Raw genomic sequence first — 27,665 nt, forward strand, 5'->3', positions numbered from 1 at the left:
TTTTCCAGGAGGAGCAGGGGGACTTTTTCCTGCAGTTTGACAGCAGAAATGTGTGAGGATATGAGCAGTTGAGATGCTCACTCCTTCCAGCTTCTTTTAGCTTAAACAACTTCTCCAGCAGGAGCTGAGGTTTCTGTTTGCCTTATATTCCTTCAAACTGAATTTTGGCAACAGCATGTCAAGGACAGGATTGAAGGGCTCTTTGTTTGTGCTAGCTGCGTTTGCTTCCACCAAAGCTGCACCAAGGAAGGTGCGCAGAGAATGGAGACTAGCCGGTCTGGCTTGACTTGCTGGGTTTGCCTGCGGGAGGTGGCCAGCTGGCTCTGGGTGGGCCTGCCCTATGCACCTCCTGCCAAGGGGGCGGGAGCAGAGAATGAGTGGTAGGCTGACCCACATTTTTCTTCCTGGGATGCTTGGCAACTGCATGTGGAGACCCCTCCAGGGCACAGAGCTGATGACAATGGAGTGCCAACTGCTGGAAGTGTCCCAGGTCTAAAGGTTCCTGGGCAAACCCCTCTGTTGGGCGAGTAGCTTCTTCCATGCAGAGAAAATCCATGGTAGGGATGGAAGCAGCCTATAATCCTGACCTGCTTTCTCCAGTCCACGAGTATTGTTTCCAGTAATGAGTAAACCTGAATGGCATCTTTGTTGCAATAAAAGGCCCAAGTCTACCAGGTTCCTGGTTCCATGCTCCTTTTTGCCTTTTCCTTTTTACTAAATTAATGTGGTTCATTTATGGTATATGCTCAATTTCTTCAAAAGAATTTATAAGCTCATATTATAATAGACCTGTATTCTGTTGAGTGCCTTTCCATCCCCAGGTTACAAAGCCAGCAAGGAAGGGGTTGTAGCCTATTACCTTTGACAAATATTTATGAAGTATATACTCTGAAAAAATAACTTGCCAATACAGGAAGTCTAAGTCAACCATATCTGTGCTAGTAGTAGTAGTCGTCGTAACAGTAGTAATAGTAATGGTGGTAGTAGTAATTGTAGTAATTGTAGTAATAACACTGTTCTACTATGGATGTACACATGAATATAAAAGATTCTATTTAGGGCCAAGATATAATAGAGACCAGATTTACCTGCTCCCTGGAATGACCAGAAGAAAACAAAAAGCAAAATATGTGAAGTAACGGTTTTAAAACAGTGAATGCCAGGCATTGAAGGACAGTCATCCCTAAGAGATGGGAAGCAATTGAGCCCTACAAGTGCCCCCAGCTTATTCCCTTGAAAGAGTTGCCAGGACACGATGCAGGGAGGTCCCCAGGTAGAGCCCGGAGGACTTCCTGAGCTTCAAAGGATGGAGCTGAGAGTCCAGGGAGACCAAAGAAGCCACAGTTCCCAGGAAAAGATGTCGAGAGGAGAGAGCTCCAGAGGGTCCCCTTGAGTGTTGAGTACAGTACTGATGAGTGTGGGGAAGGCTGTGGGATTAGAGGGAAGGGTGCCCAGCACTCTCTCAGGGCCAACAGTTGCGCCTCTTCCCACCGCTCAGACTGGCAATCCCGTACTTTGTAACTCAGGAGGAATTGGGTGGTGCACTTTAGAAGGATTTTCCCTCAGTCTGGGGACTAATTAGCCCTGGACTGAACAGTGCCCTGCAGCACTCTATAAAAGCATGAATTATGACCCCAAAGGATCAAACTGTTAAGCAACATAACGATATCCCGGGACAAAGCTCAAGAATACTTAAAATATTCAGCCCCGGAGTTCCCGTCGTGGCGCAGTGGTTAACGAATCCAATTAGGAACCATGAGGTTGCGGGTTCGATCCCTGGCCTTGCTCAGTGGGTTAAGGATCCAGCATTGCCATGAGCTGTGGTGTAGGTTGCAGACGCGGCTCGGATCCCGCATTGCTGTGGCTGTGGCGTGGGCCAGCAGCTGCAGCTCTGATTAGATCCCTAGCCTGGGAACCTCCATATGCTGCAGGAAGCAGCCCTAGAAAAAGGCAAAAAGACAAAAAAAAAAAAAAAAATTCAGCCCCAACCAATGTAAAATCCAGTCAAAGATTATCAGACATGCAGACAAGTAGAGAAAGATGGCCCATAATGAGGAAAGTTCCCAAGCAAAACCAACCCAAAGTTGACACAGGTTTTTGAATTAGCAGAGGATACTAAAACAGTTATAACTCTGTTCCATGTGTTTAAAAAGTTAGAGACGGGGAAGATATAGAAACTCAAATTCTAGAAATGAAACTAGCAGGGTCCAAGGTGAAAAATACAGTAAATGGGATGAATGACAGAGCAGATAATACAGAAGAAAAATTAGTGATCTTGAGGGAGAGAATTACTCAGAACAAAGGAAGGAAAAGCATTTTTAAAAATGAAGAGAACATTAATGAACATTGACAACATTAAATTAAGTATTTGAATATTGTGTAATTGGAGTCCATGAAGGAGAGGAGGGAAATAATGGCCAAGTGTTTTCCAAATTGAATGACAGCCATGAAACCCCAGATCTAAGAAGCTCAGTGAAACCCAGTCTCAAGAAACATGAATAAAACAGCACTGAGACATATCATAATAAAATTACTGAAAACCAGCCATAAAGACAAAAAATTTTAAAACAGCTAGAGAAGTAAAACATGTTATCTAGACAGAGGTCCAAAGATAAAGACAACAGAGTCTTCATCAGAAACAATCCATGCAAAAGCACGGCATAGCAGCATTTTTTAAAGCACTGAAAGTGAAAACTCTGGCAACCTAAAATTCCCTACTCAATGAAAATATTAAAATAAAGGGAAAATAAAGAATTCAGACACACCAAAAAAAGCTCAAAGAATTAATCACAACAGTCATGTACTCTAAGCTCTGTTAAAGGAAGTCCTTTGGGGGAAAAGAGGTATCAGACAGACATCGGGACGTTCATTCTCAAAGAATGCAGATCACTGGAGATAGTAACTGTGTGAGCAAATGTAAACTAATTTTTTTCTTGCTGTTTAACTCTTTCAAAAAGGTATCTGACTGTGTAACCAAAAGTAATAACATAGTGTTGGGTTTAAAACATAGATAAAAGTAAAATATGCTCCCTCATAAAGGTTAGAGGGAGAAATGATAATGTTGTGTTGTAAGGTTCTCCATGTTATTTATGAAGTGGTGTAATAGCATTTGAAAGTAGACTTTATAAAAATGCATGTTATAAACTTTAAAATAAGCACTAAAATAGCAAAACAGAATTATGGCCAACAGGCCCACAAAGGAGATAAGATGGAATCGTGAAAATATCCAGTTAATCTAAAAGAAGGCAGAAAAAGAGGGGAAAAGGGACAAAGATCAGGAAGGAAAAGTCGAAAGCAGGTACCACAATGATGACTTTAACCTAACCATATCGATAATCACATTAAATAATCACAGAGCAGATGGCCAGATTAGATAAGAAAGCGAGGACTTCCTGTCATGGTACAGCAGACACGAATCCAGCTAGGAGCCATGAGGTTGCGGGTTCGATCCCTGGCCTTGATCAGTGGGTTAAGGATCCAGCATTGCTATGAGCTGTGGTGTAGATCGTAGACACGGCTCAGATCTGGCATTGCTGTGGCTGTGGTGTAGGCTGGCAGCTACAGCTCTGATTAGACCCCTAGTCTAGGAACCTCCATATGCCACAGGTGCAGCCCTAAAAAAAAAAAAAGAAAAAAAGAAAGATCCAACTACACACTGCCTTCGAGAAACACACTTTAAAGATAAAAATACAAATACATTAAAGGTGAAAGAATAGAAAAGATGTGGGCTAAATAACACTAACCAACAGAAAGCCATAGTAGCTATATATCGGTTAAAACAGATTTCAGAATAAAGACAATTACCAGGGATAAAGAGGGTCATTTCATAATAGTAAAGGGATCATTCATCAAGAGGACATAGCAATCCTAAATGTTTAAGTACCTAATAAGAAAGTTGCAAAATACATGAAGGAAAAACTCATAGAACTGCAAAGAAAAATAGACATAGCCACAATTATGAAGTTTCAACACTTCTCTCTCAATAATTGATACAACAGGTAGACAGGAAACCAGCAAGAATATAATAGATTTGAACAGCACTGTCAACCAGTGTGACCCAGTTACCTTTTATGGAATACTCCACTCAATAACAGCAGAATATATAATTTTTTCACATGTATATAGAATGTTTACTGGGATAGACCGTATTCTGAGCCAGAAAACAAGTCTCCAAAAATTTTTAAAGATTCAAGTGGTAGAAGTTATGTGGTCTTACCACACTGTAATTAAATTTAAAAACCAATAACAGAAAATCTCTTAAAATTTCCAAATGTTTGTTAACTGTGTAACTCACTTAGGAATAAAATATGGGTCAAAGAAGAAATCAAAAGATCAGAAAGTATTTTGAACTGAATAATAATGAACACAGAATATATCAGAGCTTATGGGGGAGTTCCCTTTGTGGCTCAGCAGTTAATGAACCCTACTAGGATATATGAGGATGCAAGTTCAATCCCTGGCCTCGCTCAGTGGGTTAAGGATCCAGCATTGCCATGATCTGTGCTGTAGGTCGCAGATGCGGCTCAGATCCTGCATTGCTGTTGCTGTGGCTTTGGTGCAGGCCAGCGGCTGTAGTTCCATTTCAGTCCCTAGCCTGGGAACTTCCATATGTCACAGGTGCAGCCCTAAAAAGCAAAAAAGAAAAAGAAATAAAGAAAAAAGAATTTATGGAATATCACTAGAGCAGTATATAAGGGGGAATTTGTAGCATTAAATGCCTATATTGAAAAGAAGAATGGGAGTTCCCATTGTGGCTCAGCAGGTTAAGAACCCAACTATTACCCAGAAGGATGAGGGTTCGATCCCTGACTTTGCTCAGTGGGTTAAGGATCCAGTGTTGCCACAAGCTGCGGTGTAGGTCACAGATGTGATGCAAATCCTTCATTGCTGTGGCTGTGGTGTAGACTGGCAGCTGCAGCTTTAATTGAACCCCTAGCCTGGGAGCTTCCATATGCCACAGGTATGATCCTGAAAAGAAAAAGAAAGAAAGAAAATATAAGAAGAATGGTCTCAAATTGATGATATCAGCTTCTTCTTAAAAAAACTAGAAAAAGAAGGAAATTTTTAAAAGGGCAAAGCAGAGATCAATGAAATAGAGAATAGAAAACCAATAGAGAAAATTCATTCAACCCAAAACTGATTTTTGAAGATGGTCAATTAAATTGATGATATCAAACTAGATTGATGAGGAAAAGAAAGAGAGAAGACACAAATTACCAGTATCGAGAATGAGAAAGGTAGCATAATTACAGACTCTACAACTATTAAGAGAATAATAAAGTAATATTCTGAACAACTTTATGCCTATAAATTCAACAACTTAAGTGAAATGACAAATTCTTTGAAAAACACAAACTACCAAAGCTTACTCAAGAAGAAATTATTCATGTAAATATCCCTATATCTAGCTTTTAAAAAATGAAATTGTATTAAGAACCTTCCCACAAAGAAAACACCAGGCCCAGATAGGTTCCTTGGTGAATTCTCAGAAAAATTTAAGTAATAATACAAATTCTTGTGAAATATACAACTCTTGTGAAAAATTAGAGAGGATGGAATATTTTCTTAGAGAGGATGGTGAAGCCAGCATTACCCTGATACCAAAACCAGATAAAGATGTTACAAGAAAAGAATATTACAAACACATGAATGGGATGGGCAGATGCTATTATTTCATCATTGTAATTATTCACTTTTTTCAGATAAGCAAAATAGAAGAATCAAAGGGATAAAGAGTGGTCTTTGGCCAAAGTCACACAGGTACATCCTAGGCAGTGCTGGTACATCCATTAGACCAGATGACTTCACAGATGAATTCTACCAAACTTTGAAAGAAGATTTAATACCTACCCTCCTCAAACTATTCCAGAAAAGAGGAGGGAACACTACCTAACTTATTTTATGAGGCCAACATCACCCTGTTACCAAAACCAGACAAGGACAACACACACACAAAAAAGGCAGGCCAATATTTCTGAACATAGATGGAAAAATCTTCAACCAAATATTAGCAAACCAAATTCAACAATACATCAAAAGGATCACACAACAATCAGGTAGGATTTATTCTAGGGATGCAGGGATGGTTCATTACCCACAAATCAATGTGATACACCATCTTAACACAATGAAGGCTAAAAACCATATGATCATCTCAATAAATGCAGAGAAAGCATTTGACCAGATCCAACACCCATTTATGATTAGAAAAAACTCTCAACAGAGTGGGTATAGCAGGGACCTATTTCAACATAAGAAGGGTCATATATGACAAATGCATAACATCAGACTCAATAATGGAAAAAGGTCTCTAAAATCAGGATCAATAAAAGGATGCCCCCTCTCACCATTCTCACTCAGCATTGTATTGGGCATCTTAGCCAGAGCAGTTAGGCAAAGAAAAGAATAGGCATCCAAAGTGGAAGAAGTAAAACTGTTACTTTTTGCAGATAACATGACTGTATGTATACAAAATCCTAAAGACTCTGCCAAAAAACTATTAGAAACAGTCAAATCCAGTTGGCAAAGGATTTGGTCCATTTGCCAACCATTGCAGTATCCAAAACATCCAGATAAAAGTGTAGGGGATCAGGAAGAGGGAGAACCCTGAGGGGAGATGGCTCCCTGGGCCCAGGATAGCCAGTGGCTAAGGTCCTATTCAGAGACCACCACTTTTCTCCCATGATAATGTGGCCTCGGTGACGCTGGCAGCCTGAGAACCAGGAAAGCCTAGTGTTTATAAATATTCACAGAAACAGAAGGGGAATCTTCTGGAGTGGCTTACCTGCATGAGAAAGGCCAGGGGTAGAAGAGAGTTGAGTTTTCCTGGCAGAAAGCATCACCGGTTGTGCATTCACGGGACTCTAGGAGACCAAGGGGAGATGTTGGCAGAATGACTGCCTGTGTTCTTGGGCTCCTCCTGTGGACACCTCATGCATGTACCCAGAACTAATTAAATCAGGAATTTAAGGTAACCGTGATGTGTTAGGGAACCCTTTCTTACCCTCCATCCCAAATCTGTAGCGCACCTAAAATGCATCCTGCCCCTACTCATTTATACTAAAATGATCAAGTATCATTCCCTGCCTTGAGATCTCAAGCCTAATATTCATTTGCAACTGTCCATGCAAGTCATTCATTCATTAATTCAGCAAGTATTTATTGTGTGTCCACTGTGTGTGCTTATTGCAAAAGCTGATCCCTGGGGAAACAGCGGAGAACAAAATAGGCAAAACCTCCTCCCTCCTGGAGCTTACATTCTGCTGGATGGGAAAGATCACAAACAACAAATGAACATATTAATTTACCAATGATGAAGAGGAAAAAAGCAGGGTAAGAGGTAGGAAAAGTGATAGGAATGAGACGTATTTGTTTCAGTGATCAGGGAAGGCCTCACTGGTAAGATGATCGAAGGATGGAGAAATGAAGACAGGAGGGACCTAGTAGGGCAGTTAACTGGAAGAAGAGCCCTGCAGGCAGAGGAGAAAAGTGCAAAGGCCCTGAAATTATCACCCTTGGCTGTGGTGCCCAGTGAGCCAGGAGGAGAGGGATGAGAAGCAAGGCTGGAGAGATGCCAGGTCATGGTGGGGCTTTACCTTTTCCCAAAATATGAAAAATGGGAAGCCCTGGAGGGTTGTGAGCAGAGAGCAGCATCATCTGGTTTGCATTTGCAAAGGGTCTCTTTGGTTTCCGTGTTAGATTAAACTGTAGGCAGCCTAGGGTGGAGACAGGGGGGCTAGTTAGGAGTATGTTACAGTCAAGGTTAAGATGTTCTTAAAACATCCAGATGACGGTATCAAAGAGGCAGTTGAATAAATGACTGGATTTGTATTGTGAAAATGGTGATAGGGTCCTTTTCTGAGTTGCTGTGTTTTTATATTGTGGTTTTAATTAACTCACTTTCCTCACATAGCAAGAGTCATAACAGATAGTACTTCTAAAAATGACCCAAGATCAGCTGTGGTCTGTGGTGTGGCATATAGGACCTTCAGGTTCAGCTGAGGGCCATGCACACCTCCCACCACCTACAGTGGGAGTGAAAGGCTGGAGTCTGCACCCCACCCCACCCCAGCAGTGCCCAGAGGTAGGTCAGACCCTCTGCACAACAGTGACAGGCTTGGAAGGCGTATTTAGTACGTATTTCAGTTTTTACCTTTTTTACCTTGACTTGTGTGTGGGGTAAGCTCACTTGACACTTTTGTAATAGAGTACTTGAGTGTGAGATTAGTGCCTGGAGATGCTCAGCATGTGAGTGATGGCGACTTCCTCGTTTGGCAGGTTGTTGGCAAGGCAGTTGTGTAAGGAGGGGCAAGGGGTGGGTGGTGGAAAGGGGCTGTAGCCTGAATAATTTGTGAGCTAGGAAAGGGGAGAGTCCAGGTTTCCTTGGAACATCCATAATTCTTCAGGAAACTTCAGTCGACTCTTCTCTGAAATTAAATTTCTCTTTCCTGAACAATAGTGTTTCTTTTAAGACAACAGTTATTGATCCATCAGACCTAATTTGGGGATTTAAAGGTGCTCATAAGCCTTAAAATGAAATGACAGGCAATAAAAATTCTCAAATTGACTTCTTTTCTGTAATTTTTAGAACAGCTTTCAATGAATTCAGCCCTTGGTCTGAAATTACAGAAATAGATGGCTTATACACAAAAATGACTGCCTGTTGGAGTTTCCATTATGGTTCAGCAATAACAAACCCAGCTAGTATCCATGAGGATGCGGGTTCAATCCCTGGCCTCAGTCAGTGGGTTAAGGTTCTAGTGTTGCAGTGAGCTACGGTGGAGGTTGCAAATGTGCCTCAGATCTGGCATTGCTGTGACTGTGGCGTAGGCCAGTGGCTACAGCTCTGATTCGACCCCTAGCCTGGGAACCTCCATATGCCCTGGGTGCAGCCCTAAAATGAAAAAAAAAAGGAGGGGGGAGCTGCCTGTCCACTGAAAACAACTGAAAATGAAATGGGCATCTATTCCCTATGATTTATGAGGGGTGAAAACCACTCGACATCCACATGAGCTTTTGTGTAGTTTGTATACTTTTATCATTTCTGCAAACAGACTCATTTTCTGAGTCTTCTTGAAATGGACACTGTGAGTGGTGACTTACCCAGTGCTTATGTGCCAGGCACTGTGCTGAGCACTCTGCCAGCCTCGGCTCACTTGTTCCCACTTTGAGGTTTGGTTTGATGATATTTCTCTTTTCTTTATGTTTCAACATTATCTTCTCATTTACAAAAACACCACCACAACTCTGTTGTGATTCCAGCCTCTCTGAAATTGTTTGTGTCTAACAGGGATTACTGACTCCATTTTGCAGGTGCACAGACTGAACCTCAGGAAATCTAAGTCCTTTGCTTCAGTTCACATAGCCAGTAGAACGCAAAGAAAACTCAAACCCAGAGTCTAGCCTGTGCTCCTTCTATTGCATCACACAAGACTAAGGCTCATTCCTCACAGGGAAGGAGGGAGACGCTTTTAAATTGAATCCCTTGTGCTGGAAGGTGCTTGGGCCATGCGGAGTGAGCAAGGTTGGCTAGAGAAATGGAAGCAGCCCAGGCACTGCTCAGGTTGCCTTTCACTTACCCTGCTGAAGGTAACACATGCTTGTCCTGGAGCAGATAAATTGCACTCAGTGAAATTGGTTACAGAGATGAGTTTAATTTCTAAGTGGTATTGGCCTTGAAAGGATTTAAGGAAAAAGAGAATAATGACTGGAAGATAAAGGCAATTATCAGTTCTCTCCCTTCATTAAGATGGTATCAAGGGCGGCATGATGATGAGACAAGCTCTGTTACATGGAATAGAACATAACTCGCTCTGACGGTAAGCCTCCTTCTCCATGCCTTTTTAGGGGGATGAAATCAGTTAGTAACCCCGCCGACCCCCAACCCTAAATCTGCCCAGGTAGTGAATGGTAACAGTTTAGCATTCTGTAGATTTTTCCTTTGCTTGTGCAGCATACATAGATAGCAAGGGGTTTCGGGGGTTTTGTTTTTGTTTTTTTTCCCCAAAAACTGTGGTTGTATATATGTATTTTATTCCACAGGTGGCTTTTTCACTTATATTATGGTCACTTTTTTTTTTTTTTTTTTTTTTTTGCTTATTAGGACAGTACCTCTAGCACATGGGGGTTCCCAGGCTAGGGGTCAAATTGGTTGTGTTTCTAACACATTTCTAATAGTTGTGCAATATTACACAGGAATCTAATCAGTTCAGCCATTCCTCTCTTGATACATGTTTCCATTCTGGAACGTGTTTCTTTACATTTTGGTTTCTTTCTCCTCTTTCATATATCATAAAGAATTTTTTTTTTTTTGTCTCTTGTCTTTTTAGGGCCACACCTGCAGCCTATGGAGGTTCCCAGACTAGGGATCCAGTGGACCTGAAGCTGCCTGTGCATGCCACAGCCACAGCAGCATGGGATCTGAGCCGCATCTGCAACCTACATCACAGCTCATGGCAATGCTGGATCCTTAACCCACTGAGCAAGGCCGGGAATCGAAGCTGCATCCTTATGGGTGCTAGTTGGCTCACTAACTGCTGAGCCACAACGGGAGCTCCCATCATAAAGAATCTTTATATTAAAGCCCATTCCCTCCTTACCATGTTGGCCTGGCATCTGGCATCTAATTGGGATAGGAGATGTGATTCTTATGATTGTTGTTTCATGCTGATAATTCCAGCCATCTTGACCTCACACACTGTACTGATTAACCAGAGTTCCTCCTTTCTGCTGTCAGCCTGTGTTTAAACTTCAAGCTCATGGAACACATTGCCTGTTATATCTGCAGAAGGACCAGTTTTATCCTGTGGAGCAGCTGTGTGAAGAAACTGTTGGATTTTGCTGGTGTGCTTTAAAATTTTTATTGTTGTTTTCACACCTGTCTTAAACCTAGATTTGATCTGAACAAAGGGCTTTCCAAAATGTGAGTTCAAAGGGAAAGGCAAAGACTGCACAGACCAAGATCCTTAAATGCTGCTTGTATCTGAAGTCTCTGGTGCAGATTAGGGGGCACAAAACTTGTGATGAACTGGTGATTAGAGGTGCATCATTAATACTAATAACCTTTGTGGTTCTCGTAACTGACTGTTGAGAGGAGGAAGCAGGTGAGTGTGGCTGGTTCTCAGCAAAATCTCCCCTAAATGGAAAAGGACCTTCATAAGGATGTCAGCCTTGGCGTATGTTATCACACAAATCTTCTTGCTCTTCTAGTTCTGGTCAGACTGTGTTAAAAAGAAGCCCACACCTGTCTCATCCCCCTGGAGCAGTAAAGAAGGGCTTGGGAGCTGAATCACACCTGTGGAGGGAAGGCTTGCTGTGGCATATATCAGGAGATGCCCCAAACCTTTATCTGGAGGGATGAAGAGGAGGGGACAGGAGCTTTTCACATTCTACCCGCTAAGACCCAGTTTCTTCCTTTTGTTCCAGAGCCTGGAGCTATTTATAACTTACACTTAGCTTCTTTCTTGGTGGCTCCAGAGCCCATACAACACAGTCTTTCTGAGAATGTTGTATTATAAGGGGCTTCCATTATGCAGCATAGAGAGGGGGTAATTTCAGGATTTTGAATGTAAGCCATTTGCTGGAAAATGGCCTATACTGTGACCCCAGGGGAAGTGGAAGCTCATATTCCTAAGCCAGATGCTATACCAGGTGAATTCACATATGGTATGTCTTTGATTCCATGGGACAGCCTTAATAGGAAAGAGTTTTATCTCTGTTTTACATGGAAACCGAGGCTTAAAGAGGTTGTGACCTCCCCAAAGTGACCCTCTGCTAAGTGACAGAGGTGAGATTTGAACCCAGGTCTGAGGGTCTCTTCAGTCCATGCCCCTTCCCTTACCACTCTTGCAGTTTCAACTTTGGAAAGTACCTGCTCTTTGATATATGGGATGCTGTCTTACTCTGTGACCCTGGCAAGGTCCCTTCCCATCACATACCTCAGTTTCCTCATTTGTAAAACTAGGGAGTGCAGACAAGGCCCTTCCTGATCTTCATATTCCGTGATTCTCACTGGCTTTTCATTTGAAGCTGTGCGTACAGCCTGGGAGCAATAGTTGGTCTTTTGCCTTGTCCCTCAACCCAAAAAGACCCTGCCTTCTTCGACCCCCAGTAAACCAGCTGCCAACAAGCCCCATCTGGCCAAAATTGTTATCTCTTTGGTGGAGGAGAGCATGTTGAGTTTGGTTCCTTGAGAAGGCACTAAAATGGTGCCCATTTCTAGAAGAAGACTGTTTATCCAAGAGTACAAGCACGGGGGAACTTTCAAACAACAGAGTTAATCCACAAGAATTTTTTTGTTAATGATCATTCCCTTAAAAAAACAAACAAGCAAAAATTCACCCTTGTAACCATGGAGGAACAATTTGCTATAGTGTGTAGAGCATAGTGGTGGTGAAATGCTATGGGTTACAGGTGATTTCTCTTGATGTCCTGGTGGTCCAGTTGGTGCCGTATTGATAGGGCATTGCTTAGGAACTACAATAGCATTGTTGTGAGACAGCAGCAGTGTGACGCAGCAGTCTCAGTGTCTGTGACCTGGAAGCCCAGATTTCTGTGTTAGTGATATTTCTGGAGTTTAGAAATCTCAATTCTATGAGTCTGTTTTTTTCAAAGTTACAAAGAAAAATTAAAAACACTTCATCCAGCTCTAGTCCAACTTCTAGATGCTTGTGTTTTCCCCCAGGAGATAGACTGAGGAATAGGATAGACTTTCAGTTAAGGGGAGTCTTAAAAGGAAGGAGGTGGAGTAATAAAAGGAAGCAGGAATGTGGAGACAGCCATCTAGGCTCCCCTGAGGAGCAGGGGAGGGCATGGCACAGCCAAGTTTCTCAGGCCTAAAATGGGAAGATCCTTCCTAGTCTAGCCACCAGATTCTCTTATGACTGCCTCAACAGCAGAAACTTCTGGATCCTGTCATTAAGAGGTCTTAGCTTTTTTCTGTGTGGTTCTGTATCTACTCCTCTATTATTTCTGGAACTGCTTTTCTACATGTTAAGGTTTTGTCCCCAAGAAGAATTTGATTTACCTGGTGAACCCCACTTGGACACAGGCTTCTTGCTAAGCCATGCACGTTGGCAAGTCAGTGGATTGTCTGCCCTTGGGCCAGGGCTCTGCTTCTGCCCCAGGTAACTATCATGTTCAGAAAAGGGACAGTCACGGGCCCATCCTGGACTCCTTCCTCGGCCTGCTTAGGCATGGTCATTTCTGCTTAGCGAGAGAGTGTGGACAAGGTAGGCACCTGACTGACCTGACCAGCCCCAATGTTTCTTTTTGGACTAAGATGGCACTTGTTGAACCCTTGTGTTTACAGAGCACCAACCTGTTCTTTTTTATTGACTTCTCAACTTCAACCTGCAAATCCATTTTACAAAGAAGGAAGGCCCTTCTTTATGTAAAACAGGCCCATTTGAAAAAGGGAGGAACTGAGACTTGCAGAGGTTTGATAACCTGCCCACTTACACAGTTAGAAAGTGGTCTTTTCTGCTTCAATTTCATACCAAACTACTTTTGGTAAATAAGAACAAACAGTGAATGGATGTCAGCAAGCATGATTAAAGCTACCACATCCCTACTAGTGAGAGTTCTATACTGAGGTTCATTGAAACCCCCCAAAGATTCAGTTTCTCTAGACTGGGTAGTCCAGCCCCCTGTGGACCTGCCAAGCCGAGAGGTAGCACTTGGAACATAATGGCAGATGCTGACACCAGTTCCTTGAAACTATGGAAGACATATTTTTTTACTTACGTCCAGTATCTCCAAAGGACTTTCTGTGTTGCAAATAAACTGAAGAGCCATCTCCACCTCCTGGTCCAACACCAGCTGGCCATATGGTCTGGGCACTCCACTTAACCTCTCTAAGCTGCACTCCGTTACTTGGAAAGCAAACAGTTTGGACTAGGCCCTTCCAGCTCCACTTCAACCCAGCAACCATCCGTTGGCTGCTTGCTGGCTGGCCCAGGGCTGTGTGTGACGATGCACTTCCTAGGATACCTTTACTCTGTCTTTCTAGGCTGTTTTCTTCTGTTCTCACCTCATAGCCATTTGCACCAAGGCAGGAAAAATTGTAATTGATGACTGCTCCTATTACTTGTCTGCCTCCCATTTGACTCTGTATCTGGGACAGGGACAGCAGCTTGTTCCTCACTGTTGTAATCCCAAGGCTTAGCGTAGCATCTGTCTCATAGTGGGTGCTCAGTAAACATTTCTTGAATCTGTGAATGATTATGGGGGTGAGTAAATGAGAATGTTTTGATCCATGAGCTGGCTGAAGCCTGGGATTCATGTCTATGAGAGCAAAACCCTTATTTAGGTCTCAGTGAAGCTCCATGCTCTTTCCTGCGAGAGCCATCCCTGATTCCGAGAGAATTAAACAAGAGTATTCTCCACGTTTACCCATCTCCAAGGCCAGAGCTGGCTACTTCTCCCTCCTCAAGGCTGTTTTAAGTGTCTCACCTAGTTCTTCTATCATCCTTGAGGTGTCACCATCCCCACTCCACAGATCAGGAAACTGAGGCTCAGCAAGGAGTGAAACCTTCTCCTGGACTTGCAGCTGCAATCAGGCAGAGTTGGAATGTGAACCCAGGTCCAGAGCACTCTTGCTCCCTTAGGTACCTACAATATCAGGTTTGTTCATGGCCTTGCTTTTCAGTTTGGTCTGTGGATAGTGTCCCATGCTAGGGAATTAGATTTTTTTAAAAAATAGTTCCCTTCAAAATGATTGGACCGTTCTCTCTCAAAGTTGACTTGGAGAGAAGATTTTTGAAATGCTTCCCTTTGATTTTGACTTCCTTTCTGTTTTTTTCTGGTGCTCCAGCATTAAGCCCTGATGGTGCATCTTAAGGGCTCATATATTAGTTTCGACTTTGTGCCCCAAAGCTCAAAATCCTTTAGGGAATATTAAATTGAAGGCTACTTAATCACGGATGAGTCCTCCCACTGCCTCCCACCTAGCCCTCAGCCAGGCCTCTTTCTCCCACTCAGTGAGTGAGCCAAGTTCTCTTCATGCAACAGGAGCGAGGCTGCCTGCTTCAGGTCAGAGGGAGCAGCTGGGCAACAGTTTCTACCTCTGTCCTGCAAAAGCCATCCTTAGGCCCAAAATAGATTCATTCATGTGACTGACAGGGCTTAGAGATTATCCAGTATCAGCAAGGATTCTTATAGTTACAAGTGACAGAAACCTAAGTCATGCTAAGTGAGGAAAAAACTAACTGAAGACAATGTATTGAGTCGCGTACCTGAACAGGGTAGGGGGTAGACCTTGCTTCAGCCGTAGGTGGATCCAGATCCCAAATGATGCCAGCAGGAACCTCTCTCTCTAACTCTTGGCTGTTTTTTATCCTGCTAACTAATTTTAAGATAGGGAACTGTCCATCTGGTGGTCCCAGGCAGATCAGACTTCTATCTTGTTCAATTTCAGCAGAAGAGAGCTTACCCATCTCCCAACTGTCTCAGCCAAGATTTACTCTGATTTACAGATACCCATCCCAGAACCAACCACTGGGGCCGGGGAGCTGCAGTGCTCTGATTGGCTGAGCCTGACTCCCTTGCCCATTCTCAAGGCAAGGCGAGGACCTCCCCCAAACCTTGTGGAACTGAGGGATGGGAGAGTCCCCAAGGAAAATCAGGAGCTGTTACCAAAAGAAGAAGGAGTATGGAGCAGACACACAAGACTTGCCCGTTGTCCAGCCCCCTTATCAATATAAGAGGAACCTGGGATCCAGTGAGATGATGGGACTTGGAATGTTGCCTGGCAGACCAGCAGCTTCAGACCCCTACTTAGTTCCCTCAATTTTTGCTTTTTATCTATTCATTCTTCTTTTTGCTTGTATAATTAATAGCATTGGTGCATTATCTTTATAAAAATATTTATGTATACAGGAAGGATGGGTTTAAATCCAGGCTCCAGCCCTCACACCAGCTGTTTGACCTTAGGCAAGTTACTTTTCTGCTTTGTTTCCTCTTCGCTGTAGTGGGAGTAATGATAGCCCCTACCTGGTAAGAGCCTTGTGACCATTAAGTGACTTAATGCATATAAAGTGCTTAGATCACCACCTGACATAATAGAAATCCTTAACAGATATATTCTGTTACCATCATTGTCATTGTCTACCTTATTTTTTAACTGCTTATGAGTTTTCTATAGTTTGAATTTTTCATCATTTATTTAAACTTTCCCCCTTGATGGACATTCGCTTTGTTTCTACTCTTTGCTCCATTTCAGAGTGTGTCAGGGAACACCCCCCAACCATGCCTTAGTTCTCACACTGTGCATGTCTAACTGAACATTGCACTGAGGGGCTGGGACCTAGTCGGACTGTGAACCAGATGGTAAGGGACATGCTTGGGCAAGGAGTGCGGTGTCTTTCACTCCGCTCTTAGTCAAAGGTTGGAAATGCCACAGGCGTCTTCTGGGGACAGAAATGCTGAGCCACGAGGGCATCAAGATTGATGTTGTGTGATGGAAGTGTCAGTGTCCCTGCATTGACCCTCTCTGAGGGCATCACCAGTTCCTGCCCCCAGAGGGGCTCTTCCAAGGATCTCGAGGCCACACTGTATCCGGGAGCCCACAGAGACTGGGAGGCCATCAGTCAGGGTGCCTCATGCCGTGTGGTAGGAACAAATGTATGTTCAGAGAAGAGCACAGAAGAAGACATACCCTAGATATTTAACAGAGGTCAGCCTCCAGTGGCAGGATGTTGCTGTTGTTATCAGTTGTCTTTTAGCCTTTCCGTGTTTCCCAGACTTTCATTCTGAGCAATTATCATTTTGTCGCCAAAAAATATATATATATATTGTAGGGAGTTCCTGTCGTGGCTCACCGGTAACAGACCCAACTGGTATCCATGAGGGTGTGGGTTCGACCCCTGGCCTTGCTCAGTGGATTAAGGATCTGGCTTTGCTGTGAGTTGTGGTGTAGGTTACAGATGCAGCTTGGATCCTGTATAACTCCAATTAGACCCCTAGCCTGGGAACCCCTAGATGTGGCCCTAAAAAGACAAATACACACACACACACACACACACACACACACACACATTATAAGTGTTACTTTAAGTATATACTATCTAGATTTGCATCTTGGACCCAAGTCACTTTCCTCTCTGGGCTCTACTTTCCCTGTGTGGAAAATGGAGTGATTACTCCCTGGTTTGCCTCCCTAGCAGGAGGTTGGTACAGCTTAGAGAAGGGAGCATGTTCTGTAAAGGATTGGGCACAATGAACTGGCACTGGGGGGCAGGGGAGATAGTGGGGAGCACGGAGGCTGTTACTGTCTGGTCTTAGCTAAACCCAGCCTCTTTGCATTGGGAGCGGTACCCTAGCTTCCCCTTCCCGGAGACCACTTTATGAAGGCATCGGGCAAGGGAACGCTTCTCGTTTATCACACACTGGGCACACTCTACCGTCCTGTGTTGATCTTAAGGCACAACACACGGACAGGTCTTAAGGGGGGTGGCTGAGATAGCGTATCACTGGGGTGCGTGATGGCCTTCTCTCTTCCTCCCTGCCATCCCCAGGCCTCTGTCTGCTGCAATTTGAGGTCTAAGAAGAGGAGGGGATGTGGGACTTTTCTCATGTGCTCCCAACAGGAAGGTAGCCTGTGGGCAAGTGTGTGGAACCAAGTCTCCTGCTGGATACTGGAGAGATTCATTTCAGCATGTCACACAGTTGTCATTGTTTTTTTATTTAAACAAAGAGACTCTCCTAAGCTGGGACCAAGCTAATGACTCCTGCTCCCAGCTAAAGTCAAAGTGCTATTAGGTATTTACTCACTAAATAAATGAGTGGATGGATCGAGGAGAGAGAAAAAGTGTATACCCTCTCCCACAAAAAGCACATGGTGTCAAGGCTGTGATCCAAGCTGAGCCTTTTATTGGAGTTCTGAATAATCTTTAATTCCATGATTGGAATAAATTATAAGTGAACTTAGTCATGGCAGTGGTGGTGTCTGTGTATCTACTGGCAGGCTGCAGGGCCCAGCTCGGGGGTTCCAGAGAGCCAGGGCTCCCTGCTCTATTGTATTTCACCTCGTAGACTCCAGGCAACTTATTATAGCTGACCCCCACTCCAACCCTGCTTCAGTCAAGTGAGCCTCCTGTAAAATTGGATGGAAGGCAGAAGCTTGTGTAGAAAATTAGATAGCACCTGTCTTTCTTGGCCACAGAGGACTCAGCCAAATTAAGAGAAAGGGATTTTTTAAGAGGTGCTTTTGTTATTTGTGAAGGCCAACAAAATGAAGTTGGAGAAGGCTCCCCCAGAAAGCTGGCTGAAATGATCAGAGGAGTTTGGGGGTGGAGGAAGGGGTGGAGGAGGGCTATGTGGGGTCTGGATAAAAGCAGTCCAGCCAGATGGAGGAGCAAGAGGGGACGTGAAAGAAGTGCAGAGGTTTCAAGGGGAAAGAGAGAGACTGAGCTGTCCATCAGAACTGTACTGCCCGAATTAGGGCCATTCTGTCCATACAGCTGGAACTGGGCTCACAGCCAAACACCATGGGTTCATTCCTGCCCCATCCCGCCCCTCAGCTTCTCTCAGTGCCTGTAGCAGAGGTAGAATTTAAAGCTAAGGAGACGTTGGCCCTTGACCTGTTTTCCTCCCAGCATTTCTTTCTAAAAATTATAAAACATACAGAAAACCTAAAAGAATTATGCAAAGAACACTTATGTTCCCACCATCCAGAGTCTGCAGTTAACATTCCTCTGATTTTATCACAGGTACATCCATCACCTCTACCCGTCAAACCCCTTTTACTTTCTGATCCGTGTCACAGTAAGTTACAAAGAGATCCTGGCCCGTTCGGACAGTTGAACAGTGGATTGCAGTAGCATGTGAAAGGATGGCTTTTGGGGATCTCCCTGGTGGCCTAGTGGTTCTGGACTCGGCGTTGTCCATAACTGCTGTGGCTCAGGTTTTGATCCCTGGGCCAGGAACTTCCACGTGCCTCAGCCCACCTGCCTCCCTCCCCCACCCCCAAAAAAGAAAGAGAGGTTTTGTTTTTATATTCCGTGCCCCAGATATCATGAATTTTTCACTTTTCCACGTCTCCAGGGTCTGGTAGTTAGTGTAAAGGAGTGAAGCAGCTCTGGAATAAGACTGTGGAGCAGAGCTGAAGGGACCAGGGAGCACCTGCCCCATAGAGAGAGGCATCCACCGTCAGCTTCAGCTCATTGCAGCTGTGTGATGCTCAGGAAGGTTTTTATATGAAATCCTTTACTTTTTCAATGTTTGCAGATAGTGATTATATATGGGCAAAGGGTATCAAGGAGGACTCCTATTTATGAGTTTTCTGTAGCTGCCATAACAAATTACCATACGTTTATTCTTACAGTTCTGTAATATGAAGCCCAACGTGGGTTTTATTGGGCTAAAATCAAGGTGTTGGCCAGGGTTCATTGCTTTATGGGGGCTCTGTGGGAATCTTGCTCATCTGAGTTGTTGGCAGAATTCAGGTATAAGCAGCAGTAAGACTCCTGTTTCCTTGCTGGCTGTCAGCTGAGGACCATTTGCAGCTTCTAAAGGCCATCTACCTTCTTTAGCTCATGACTCCCATCTTCTGTCTTAAAAGCTGGCATAGCAGTGGGGAGTTGAGCCATTCTGTTATCTCAAATCTTAACTCCTTCCTTCTCATCTCTCTGACCTAACCAGAAAAATTCTCTGTTCTTAAGGACATGTGTGATTACATTGGAGCCGCCTGAATAATCCAAGATCCTCAAACTAGTGTCAAGGTTCTTAACTGTAATCACATCTATAAAGTCCCCTTTGCCATGTGAGGTAACATGTTCAGAGTTTCTAGGGATTGAGGCTTGGACATCTCTGGGGGCCACTGCTCTGCCTATCATACCTGGCTTCTGGCTGGAAGCACAAATTGGTCATTGTCATTCCTTCTGAGACTGCTTGGTCCTCAGCTCCCCTTTTCTGGGCCTTGGGAAAATCTCTAGTACCTCTGTTGAAGTATACCTCAGAGATGAAAAGAAATGAAGGACAAAAGGAATCTTCAATTTTCTATAATCGTATTATTAGCAATAATATTGATATTGTTTTTCTGAAGTCGTTATATATCTTAGGAAAAAAACAAATAAGTAACTGTTAATGTTAAGAATCAGGAGTTCCCGTCGTGGCTCCGTGGTTTATGAATCCGACTAGGAACCATGAGGTTGTGGGTTCGATCCCTGGCCTCACTCAGTGGGGTAAGGATCTGGCATTGCCGTGAGCTGTGGTGTAGGTTGCAGACATGGCTCAGATCCCATGTTGCTGTGGCTGTGGCTGTGGTCAGCAGCACAGCTCTGATTGGACCCCTAGCCTAGGAACCTCCATATGCCACGGATGCGGCCCTAGAAAAGACAAAAAAAAAAAAAGGAATCAAAATTTTAGCAAAACAGTTATAATATGTAAAACCAGACAAAAACATAACAAAACTACAGACCAATATCCCTTATGAATATAGATGGGAAAATCCTCAACAAAATATGAGCAAACCGAAGTCAGCAACATAGAAGAAGGATTATATACCATGACCAAGTAGAATTTACACCAGGAATGCAAAGTTGGTTCAACATATGAAAAGCATCAATGTAATGCATCAGTCGTATGAACAGAATAAAGAACAAAAACCATATGATTGATTATATTAGTAGATTCAGAAAAAGCATTTGACAAAAGCCAACACTTTTTCATGATAAAAAAAAATTTAACCAACTGGAAATAGAAGGGAACTTAACCAGATAAAGAGCATTGATGAAAAACCCTCATTAACATTGTATTTAATGGTGAAAGACCGAAAGGTAGAAGAGTGTCTGCTTTTGCCACTTCTATTCAACATTGTACTGGAATTTCTAGACAATCAGGCAAGAAGAAGAAATAAAAGACATCTAGATCAGAAAGAAAGAAGTAAAACTATCTCTTTTTGCAGATGACATTGTCTTGTATATAGAAAATCGTAAGGAATCCACACCAAAAAAAAAAGAATCAATAAATTATTTCAGCAAGGCTATAAGATACAGTCTCAGTGTAAAAAAAAAAAATCTGTTATATTTCTGTACACTAGCAAGGAACAATCAAAAATGAAATATATATTTACTAGTCATTTCTCCAAAAAAAGAAAAAATAGTAATTGCCTATGAGCACATGAAAATAAACTCAACATCATTAATCATTAGGAAAATGCAAATCAGAAGTTCCTACTGTAGTTCAACAGGATCGGCAGTGTCTCTGCAGCACCAGGGCCAGGTTCAATCCCTGGCCTGGCATAGTGGATTAAAAAGGATACAGCATTGCTGCAGCTGCAGCATTGCTTGCAGCTGTGGCTTGGATCTGATCCCTGGCCTGGGAACTTCATATGCTATGGGGCAGCTAAAATACCAAAAACAAAAAGCCACAAAGATGGACAGCAAGAGTCTGTGAGCATGTGGAGAAATTGGAGCCCTTATCCATTATTGGCAGCAATGTAAAATGGTGCAGCTACTTTGGAAGCAGTTTGGCAGTTTCTTAAAGTTAAACATGAAGTTACCTTATGACCCAGCAATTCTGCCCCTTGTTATATACCCAAGGGAATTAAAAACTTATGTCTACACAAAAACTTGTATGTGAATGTTTGCAGCAGCATTATTCATAATAGCCGAAAGATAGAAACAACCCAAAGGTCCATCACTTGATGAATGCCTAAGTAAAACGTGCTGTATTCATAGAGTGGAATATTATTTGACCATGAAAAAGACTGAGGTACTAATGCATTCTACAACATGGATGAACCTTGAAAATATTAGAAGTGAAAGAACCCAGGCACAAAAAGCCACATGTTATATAATTCCATTTATATAAAATGTCTAGGGTAGTAAAATTTATGGAAACAAAGCAATTTAGTGTTTTCCAGAAGGTAGAGGGAGTGGATAATTCATAGTGACTGCTAATAGATAGGAAATTTCTTTTGGAGATGAAAATCTTCTGGAATTAGATAGCGGTGGTTGTTTTACAACTTCGTGAATATATTAAAAACTACTGAGTTACACACTTTAAAAGGGTGAGTTTTATGTTGAATTTTATGGTGAGTGAATTATATCTCTGTGAAAAATATAAAATTAAAGTTCAGTAAAGCTGTAATTTTATGTATTTAATATGAAATTTATTCAAATGTATTTCTAGTGCTGACCACTGCAAAATCATAGAAACCAAAACCAACACAGTAATACTGAGTGAATTTGTTGCAGTATCTAGTGGTTATAATGATAATATTAAGGATGCTTAATATGCCGAGGGTTCCTTGGCAGAATGGTTGGTTCCATGTTAGAGCAGGAAACATACACGTTCAGCCTGGAGAATCTTTGGATATATTTTACCAGAAAGCAAGGAAGCTCTCAGTGCTCTGTGGTCATGTGCAAAGGACTGGGAACCAACTTGAGAAGACTGCCTTGGACTAAAGATGGGCTTATTTGGGAACCAAGAAGAATAATACTTGCACTGAATTGAAACATACCAATTATGTTGAAATTTATGAGTTCATAATGAAAACAAATAATTGGCTATCTTTGGATGATGCTAAGGAACCAAGTCCTTCTAAAAACCAGTTAATTAAGAATCAAGAACTTAACCTGTCTTTCCTATACTTCAAGGTAGCCAGATAGCTGATGTGGTAGAGAGAGTTTCTCCATAGATATATTCCAGCTAGTACAGAAAGAATGATAGAATTGGAAAATGACCAGTTTTCAAACCCTTGGTGTAATAGAGAATTTAGATAGGAATCAGCAAGGGCCGCCAACATCACAAAAGGAAAGACACCTGGGCATTATGTTTCCCAAAGAATGTTCACACCAAGTTCCTGTTGTGGCTCAGCAGGTTAGGAACCTGACATAGTATCTGTGAGGATAGAGGTTCAATCCGTGGCCTCACTCAGTGGGTTAAGGATCTGCCATTGCTCCAAGCTGCAGTGCAGCTCCAATTCATCTCCTAGCCTGGGAACTTCTATATGCCAGGTGTAGCCTTAAAAAGGGAAAAAAAAAAAAAAAAAAAAAAAAAAGAATGTTCACACCAGCACCCAGGAAAAGGCTGCCGGAATATCTCATCAAATTAGGCCAAGCCTCTATAGTTTACAGGAGCCAGAGCGGACAGAGCAGACATGTTCAGAGACACCACAGCAATGCATGAAGCAAAAATGTAGACTATGGGAAATACTGTAGGACAAATGACCCAGTTTCTTAAATAAATGGTAAGGGGAGGAGAGACCTAGGAGAAGCATCAGCCAAAGGCAGCATGTGGCTTTGTCTTGATCCTGACTGAAACAAACTAGAACATCAGGGAAGTTTGAACACCAACTAGATATTTGATGATCGGAAGGAACTCCATTAATTCTTTGGGGTGTTATTATGCTATTGAAGGCCCGCAGGAACAGGGCCTTCCACCCTCAAGCTTCCCCACTGGGCTGGCAGAGAGCAAAGGAGAAAAACATGCCCAGGGAGGGTGGGAGGAGGGGCCCAGCTAGTGAAGCCCAGTGTAATCCTCCAAGTAGATGGATACATGGTTTCTCCTTCATGGGGAGGAATGTGCAAGGGGTGGTGAGAGAGGCAGGAGTGTTACTGAAGGGCTGACCTCCACATGGATCATGAGGATAGACAATGTGTTTTTACCACTGTTGAGGTTTAAACAAGTTAGTGGGTGTAAAACACCAAACCCCAGTGCTGTGTCATCACCATTGGGGGTCATTGTTTTGTAACTGTTCACAAACAGAGCTCTTGGGGGGTGGGAAGATTGTGTGTGTGTGTATGTGTGTGTGTGTGTATCCCTGTGCACTGTACAGGGATTGCAGGCAGGACTTCAGGATGCCAAGCGGAAGAAAGTTCTGAAGTGAAGTTCTGTGGCGTCCTCGGCTCCCACTCATTCCCTAAAGACTGGAGGGGAAGTAGGAACAGTTGGCCGAACCATGTGCTCTAGTTCCCTTGGCAAGGTGAGAGCTGAACCTGTCTTCTCCCTGTCCCCTGTGTCTCCCTCTAGCTGCAACAGCAAACGTTACTTGGAGACGCTCCCCAACACCAGCATCATCATCCCCTTCCACAATGAGGGCTGGTCCTCCCTCCTCCGCACCGTGCACAGCGTGCTGAACCGCTCGCCCCCGGAGCTGATCGCTGAGATCGTGCTCGTCGATGACTTCAGTGACCGAGGTAGGGCCCATCCCACCCAGTTTCCTACCTCCCACATTCCGTCCAGTGACTTGCCAAAGGGGTGGCAGGTTTTCCCTTCTTCATCAGCACCAGCGTATGGGCCACTGTGTACTGATGCTGGCACCGTGCCTGGCCACGAACCTGGCACTGACCATACATTAACTCATTGAATGAATCCTCACAACAACCCATGGAGTAGATTCTGTTTTTATTCCATTTGTGTCATTGTAGAAATGTATTAAACTGCAAGTAACAGAGAGCTTTAAGTAATAACATAAACAAGTAAAGCATTCATTCCTTTCATAATGAGATCCAGGATTGCTGCAGCTGCTTGAGTCTCTCACTGAAGAACCAAGTTTCATATCTCTTCCTGCTTCCTCATCCTCATGGTCACAGAATGGCTGCTGTTACCTCTGGGAAGTCAGCTTTTCAGGGAGGAAGATGGAAGAGCAAAGGGTACAAAGCCTATTCCTTCGACGACTGCCTTCTTACGCAGGAAAGTCACTCCAGAAATTTTTGGCCAGAACTCTGGTATCTGGGTACCCCTATCTGCAAGGGTGGCTGGGAATATGCGTGTTTTTATTTTTGATCTCTTTAGTAGAGATAAGAAAGGGAGGAGTGTGTTAGAGACTGCATCGGGTTAGCCCACCTACAGTAGCCACCGCACTGTTTTACAGATGTGAAAACTGAAGCTCAGAGAGGTTTTTTACAGATGTGAAAACTGAAGCTCAGAGAGGTTAAGTGTTGCCCTTAGTCACAGAGCTCTTGGATGGTAATGTGGTAACCTAGTCGTGTCTGTTTGGCCCCATGCATGTGATCTTAACCACTATACCACACAGCAGAGCTTCTTAGCTGTCTTGCCCGTGGGTTTGAGAGACACAGAGGTGGAGCCAGAAATGAAATCTGAGAAGAATTTTACTTCCAGCCAGTGGTCTTAAGCTTATTCTTTGCATCAAAGCTTTCATCACTTGCAGCAAAATCAAGAGAAGCCCTTTAATTTGCCTGCCTTCTTACAGAGGCACCAGTCAGTAGTGAAGAGAGGGCATCTAAGTACACTCTAGAATAATCAAAGCTGAGCTGCCTGTCACCCCATTTTAGTACTGCACCCCCAATTACGTGGTGTGTGTGTACGCATACTCATACATACTCACACACCTGGAACTCACTTCTTACCACCTCTAAATGTCTCCCCTCTTTTTTCTTTATTTTTCCTCAGTGAATTTTATTACATTTATAGTTGTACAACAATCATCACAATCTAATTTTATAGCATTTCCATCCCAAATCCCCAGCACAGCCCCCCACCCCCAAACTGTCTCCTTTGAAAACCGTAAGTTTTTCAAAGTCTGAGTCAGTATCTGTTACGCAGAGAAGTTCATTGTGTCCTTTTTTTAGATCCCACATGTAAGTGGATAGCATATGACGTTGGTATGTCCCCCCTAATTCTTGACATGCTCTCATTCTCATGGGACCCACTAATTTTCCTTCTTAGCACTCACCACACGCGTATTTAAAAATAAGCATAACGTGTCAGCATTGTGTGTAGAAATATTGACTTGTTGCGTGTTTCCCTTCCTAGACTCCACGTTCTACACTGGTCTTATTTACCACACGTCCCCAGCTCCTTTGGCATACAGTAGGTGCCTAATACATGTCTGGCACCTGAATGATCAGAGCTTGTTTTCCTCTGTTCCCTTAGCATTTCTGCCATGGGTTACCATAGCGTCTGGTGCCTTATGTATGAGACGTATTTGTGTCCACAAAGCAAGGTCTGTGAGGTCACCTGCTGGTAATGCCTCCTTGTCTCTGTAGCACCATTCTTTAGCAATAGTTACAGATTTGATCGTGGCCTTGTCACTAACTAGCTCTGTGACCTTGACCCAGTCACTTGACCTCTCTGTGTTTTGGATCCCTCATCTGTAAAATGGGATCTACCTCCTAGGTGGCTGTGACTGTTAAGTGGGATAATACGTGTAAAGTGCTTAGGACATGCCTGGCACAAAGTGAACATTAGAAATAAGCATTTGCAGAGTACCCATTGTGGCTCAGCAAACTAAGAGCCCCACACCGTGTCTGTGAGGATGTGAGTTCGATCCTGGGCTTGGCGGAGTGGATTAAGGATCTGGCATTGCTGCAAGCTGCAGCGTGGGTAGCAGATGCAGCTCAGATCCAGTGTTGTTGTGGCTGTGGTGTAGGCCGGCACCTGCAGCTCTGATTTGATCCCTGGCCTGGGGACTTCCAAATGCCACAGGTGTGACTGTTAAAAAAAAAAAAAAATTAAGCATGGTATTATCATTATTGTTGTTGACATTTGCTTTGTCAGAGGGGGAGTCAGGAATAAATGTATAGATTCGAGATATTGCCCCCTCCCCTTTTTGTGGGTGAAAGAGCTTTGCAAATTGTGAAATAGTAAACAAATGTTCTGTTGCCCCTTCTTCTGTCTAAATTGTCTCCATGTCCATTTACTATTTTGGGGACCATTTCTATGTGCCGGACCTCTACATTATATAATTTAATGTTGACGACAACCTCTCAGAGAGGGCCTGGAGTTTCTGGGTCACTTATGAGGAAGGAGCTGGGGTCAGGTGACTTGCCCAGACTCACACAGCTAGTGGGCAGAACACCCAGGCCATGGACTCTGATCCCTGGACCTGGGCTTTGCCCCTGCCTTTCCTCCCTTTATTTCTTTCCCATCTCATCTCCCAACCTCATCCTTTCCCCAGTTTGGGCCTGCCACCCACAGGCCACAGGCTCTTGGCTGAGTGGTAAAAATGAAAATAATTGAGCACATCGCTCAAGTGATAAATTGATGTCCACTGACTGTGCTAAAGTAGATGCATTCCCCGCTCCTCGGAGCCAGCACCTGGGCCTGCCCTCAGGTTCCTGAGTGCTGTGTCCCCTCTTCACATGCCAGCCACAGCAGGGCCCTCCGCTCTGGAGCACGCCAGTCTCCACCCTGCCTCAGGATCTTCCCGTGCTGTTCCCTCTGTCTGGATATCCTCTTCCCAGTGCCTTCCCTGGCTGGCTCCTCTCCCTCCACCTCCACTTTGGTCCCCCGTCACCGACCCCCCGTGCTTTCCTCTCCATGTGGGTCACAGGACTGTGTGCTGGATTGTTCCTTATCAGTCTTCCTCTCTAGATCATTCGTGGTTAATAAATGGTTGTGAATTAGTGAATGGATGAATGAGGGGAGCAGGAAAGAAGGGAAATATATGGCAGCTCCAGCTGTAGCCACACACAGAAAACCATTGCCAGCTGCAGAATTGTCCTCAGTCAGAGGGGTAGATATGGGAGACATAGCTGTTCCTTTGATGCTAGCTTGTGTCTTTGTTTCAGGCTCAGGTCCCTGTCGCCTGTTTTCTGAAGCATCAGCTGCCCTGGGGGGAGAGCCATAACACTTGGCAGTGGCAGGATCCATCTCTGAGCATCACAGGGCATTAGTCCTTCAGAGGGGAAGTAACCAAGCATCAGCCAGATTAGGAGGAGCCACTCTCCTTGTTGGGTTAGAGAAGAGTTCCAAGGTCC

General features: G+C 43.7%; 1 protein-coding gene across 3 annotated transcripts in view; it reads left to right on the top strand.

Moving 5' to 3' along the window:
* GALNT10 (polypeptide N-acetylgalactosaminyltransferase 10) overlaps positions 1-27,665 on the top strand; it is a 234,020-nt gene that overhangs the window by 111,972 nt on the left and 94,383 nt on the right. For all 3 annotated transcript variants that reach the window (XM_047772930.1, XM_047773009.1, XM_047772839.1), the window contains exon 4: positions 23,974-24,140. In XM_047772930.1, coding sequence (XP_047628886.1) covers positions 23,974-24,140 — 167 coding nt within the window. The remainder of the gene's footprint in view (positions 1-23,973; positions 24,141-27,665) is intronic.

Source organism: Phacochoerus africanus, chromosome 1, assembly GCF_016906955.1.
Source record: "Phacochoerus africanus isolate WHEZ1 chromosome 1, ROS_Pafr_v1, whole genome shotgun sequence".
Taxonomy (NCBI): domain Eukaryota; kingdom Metazoa; phylum Chordata; class Mammalia; order Artiodactyla; family Suidae; genus Phacochoerus; species Phacochoerus africanus.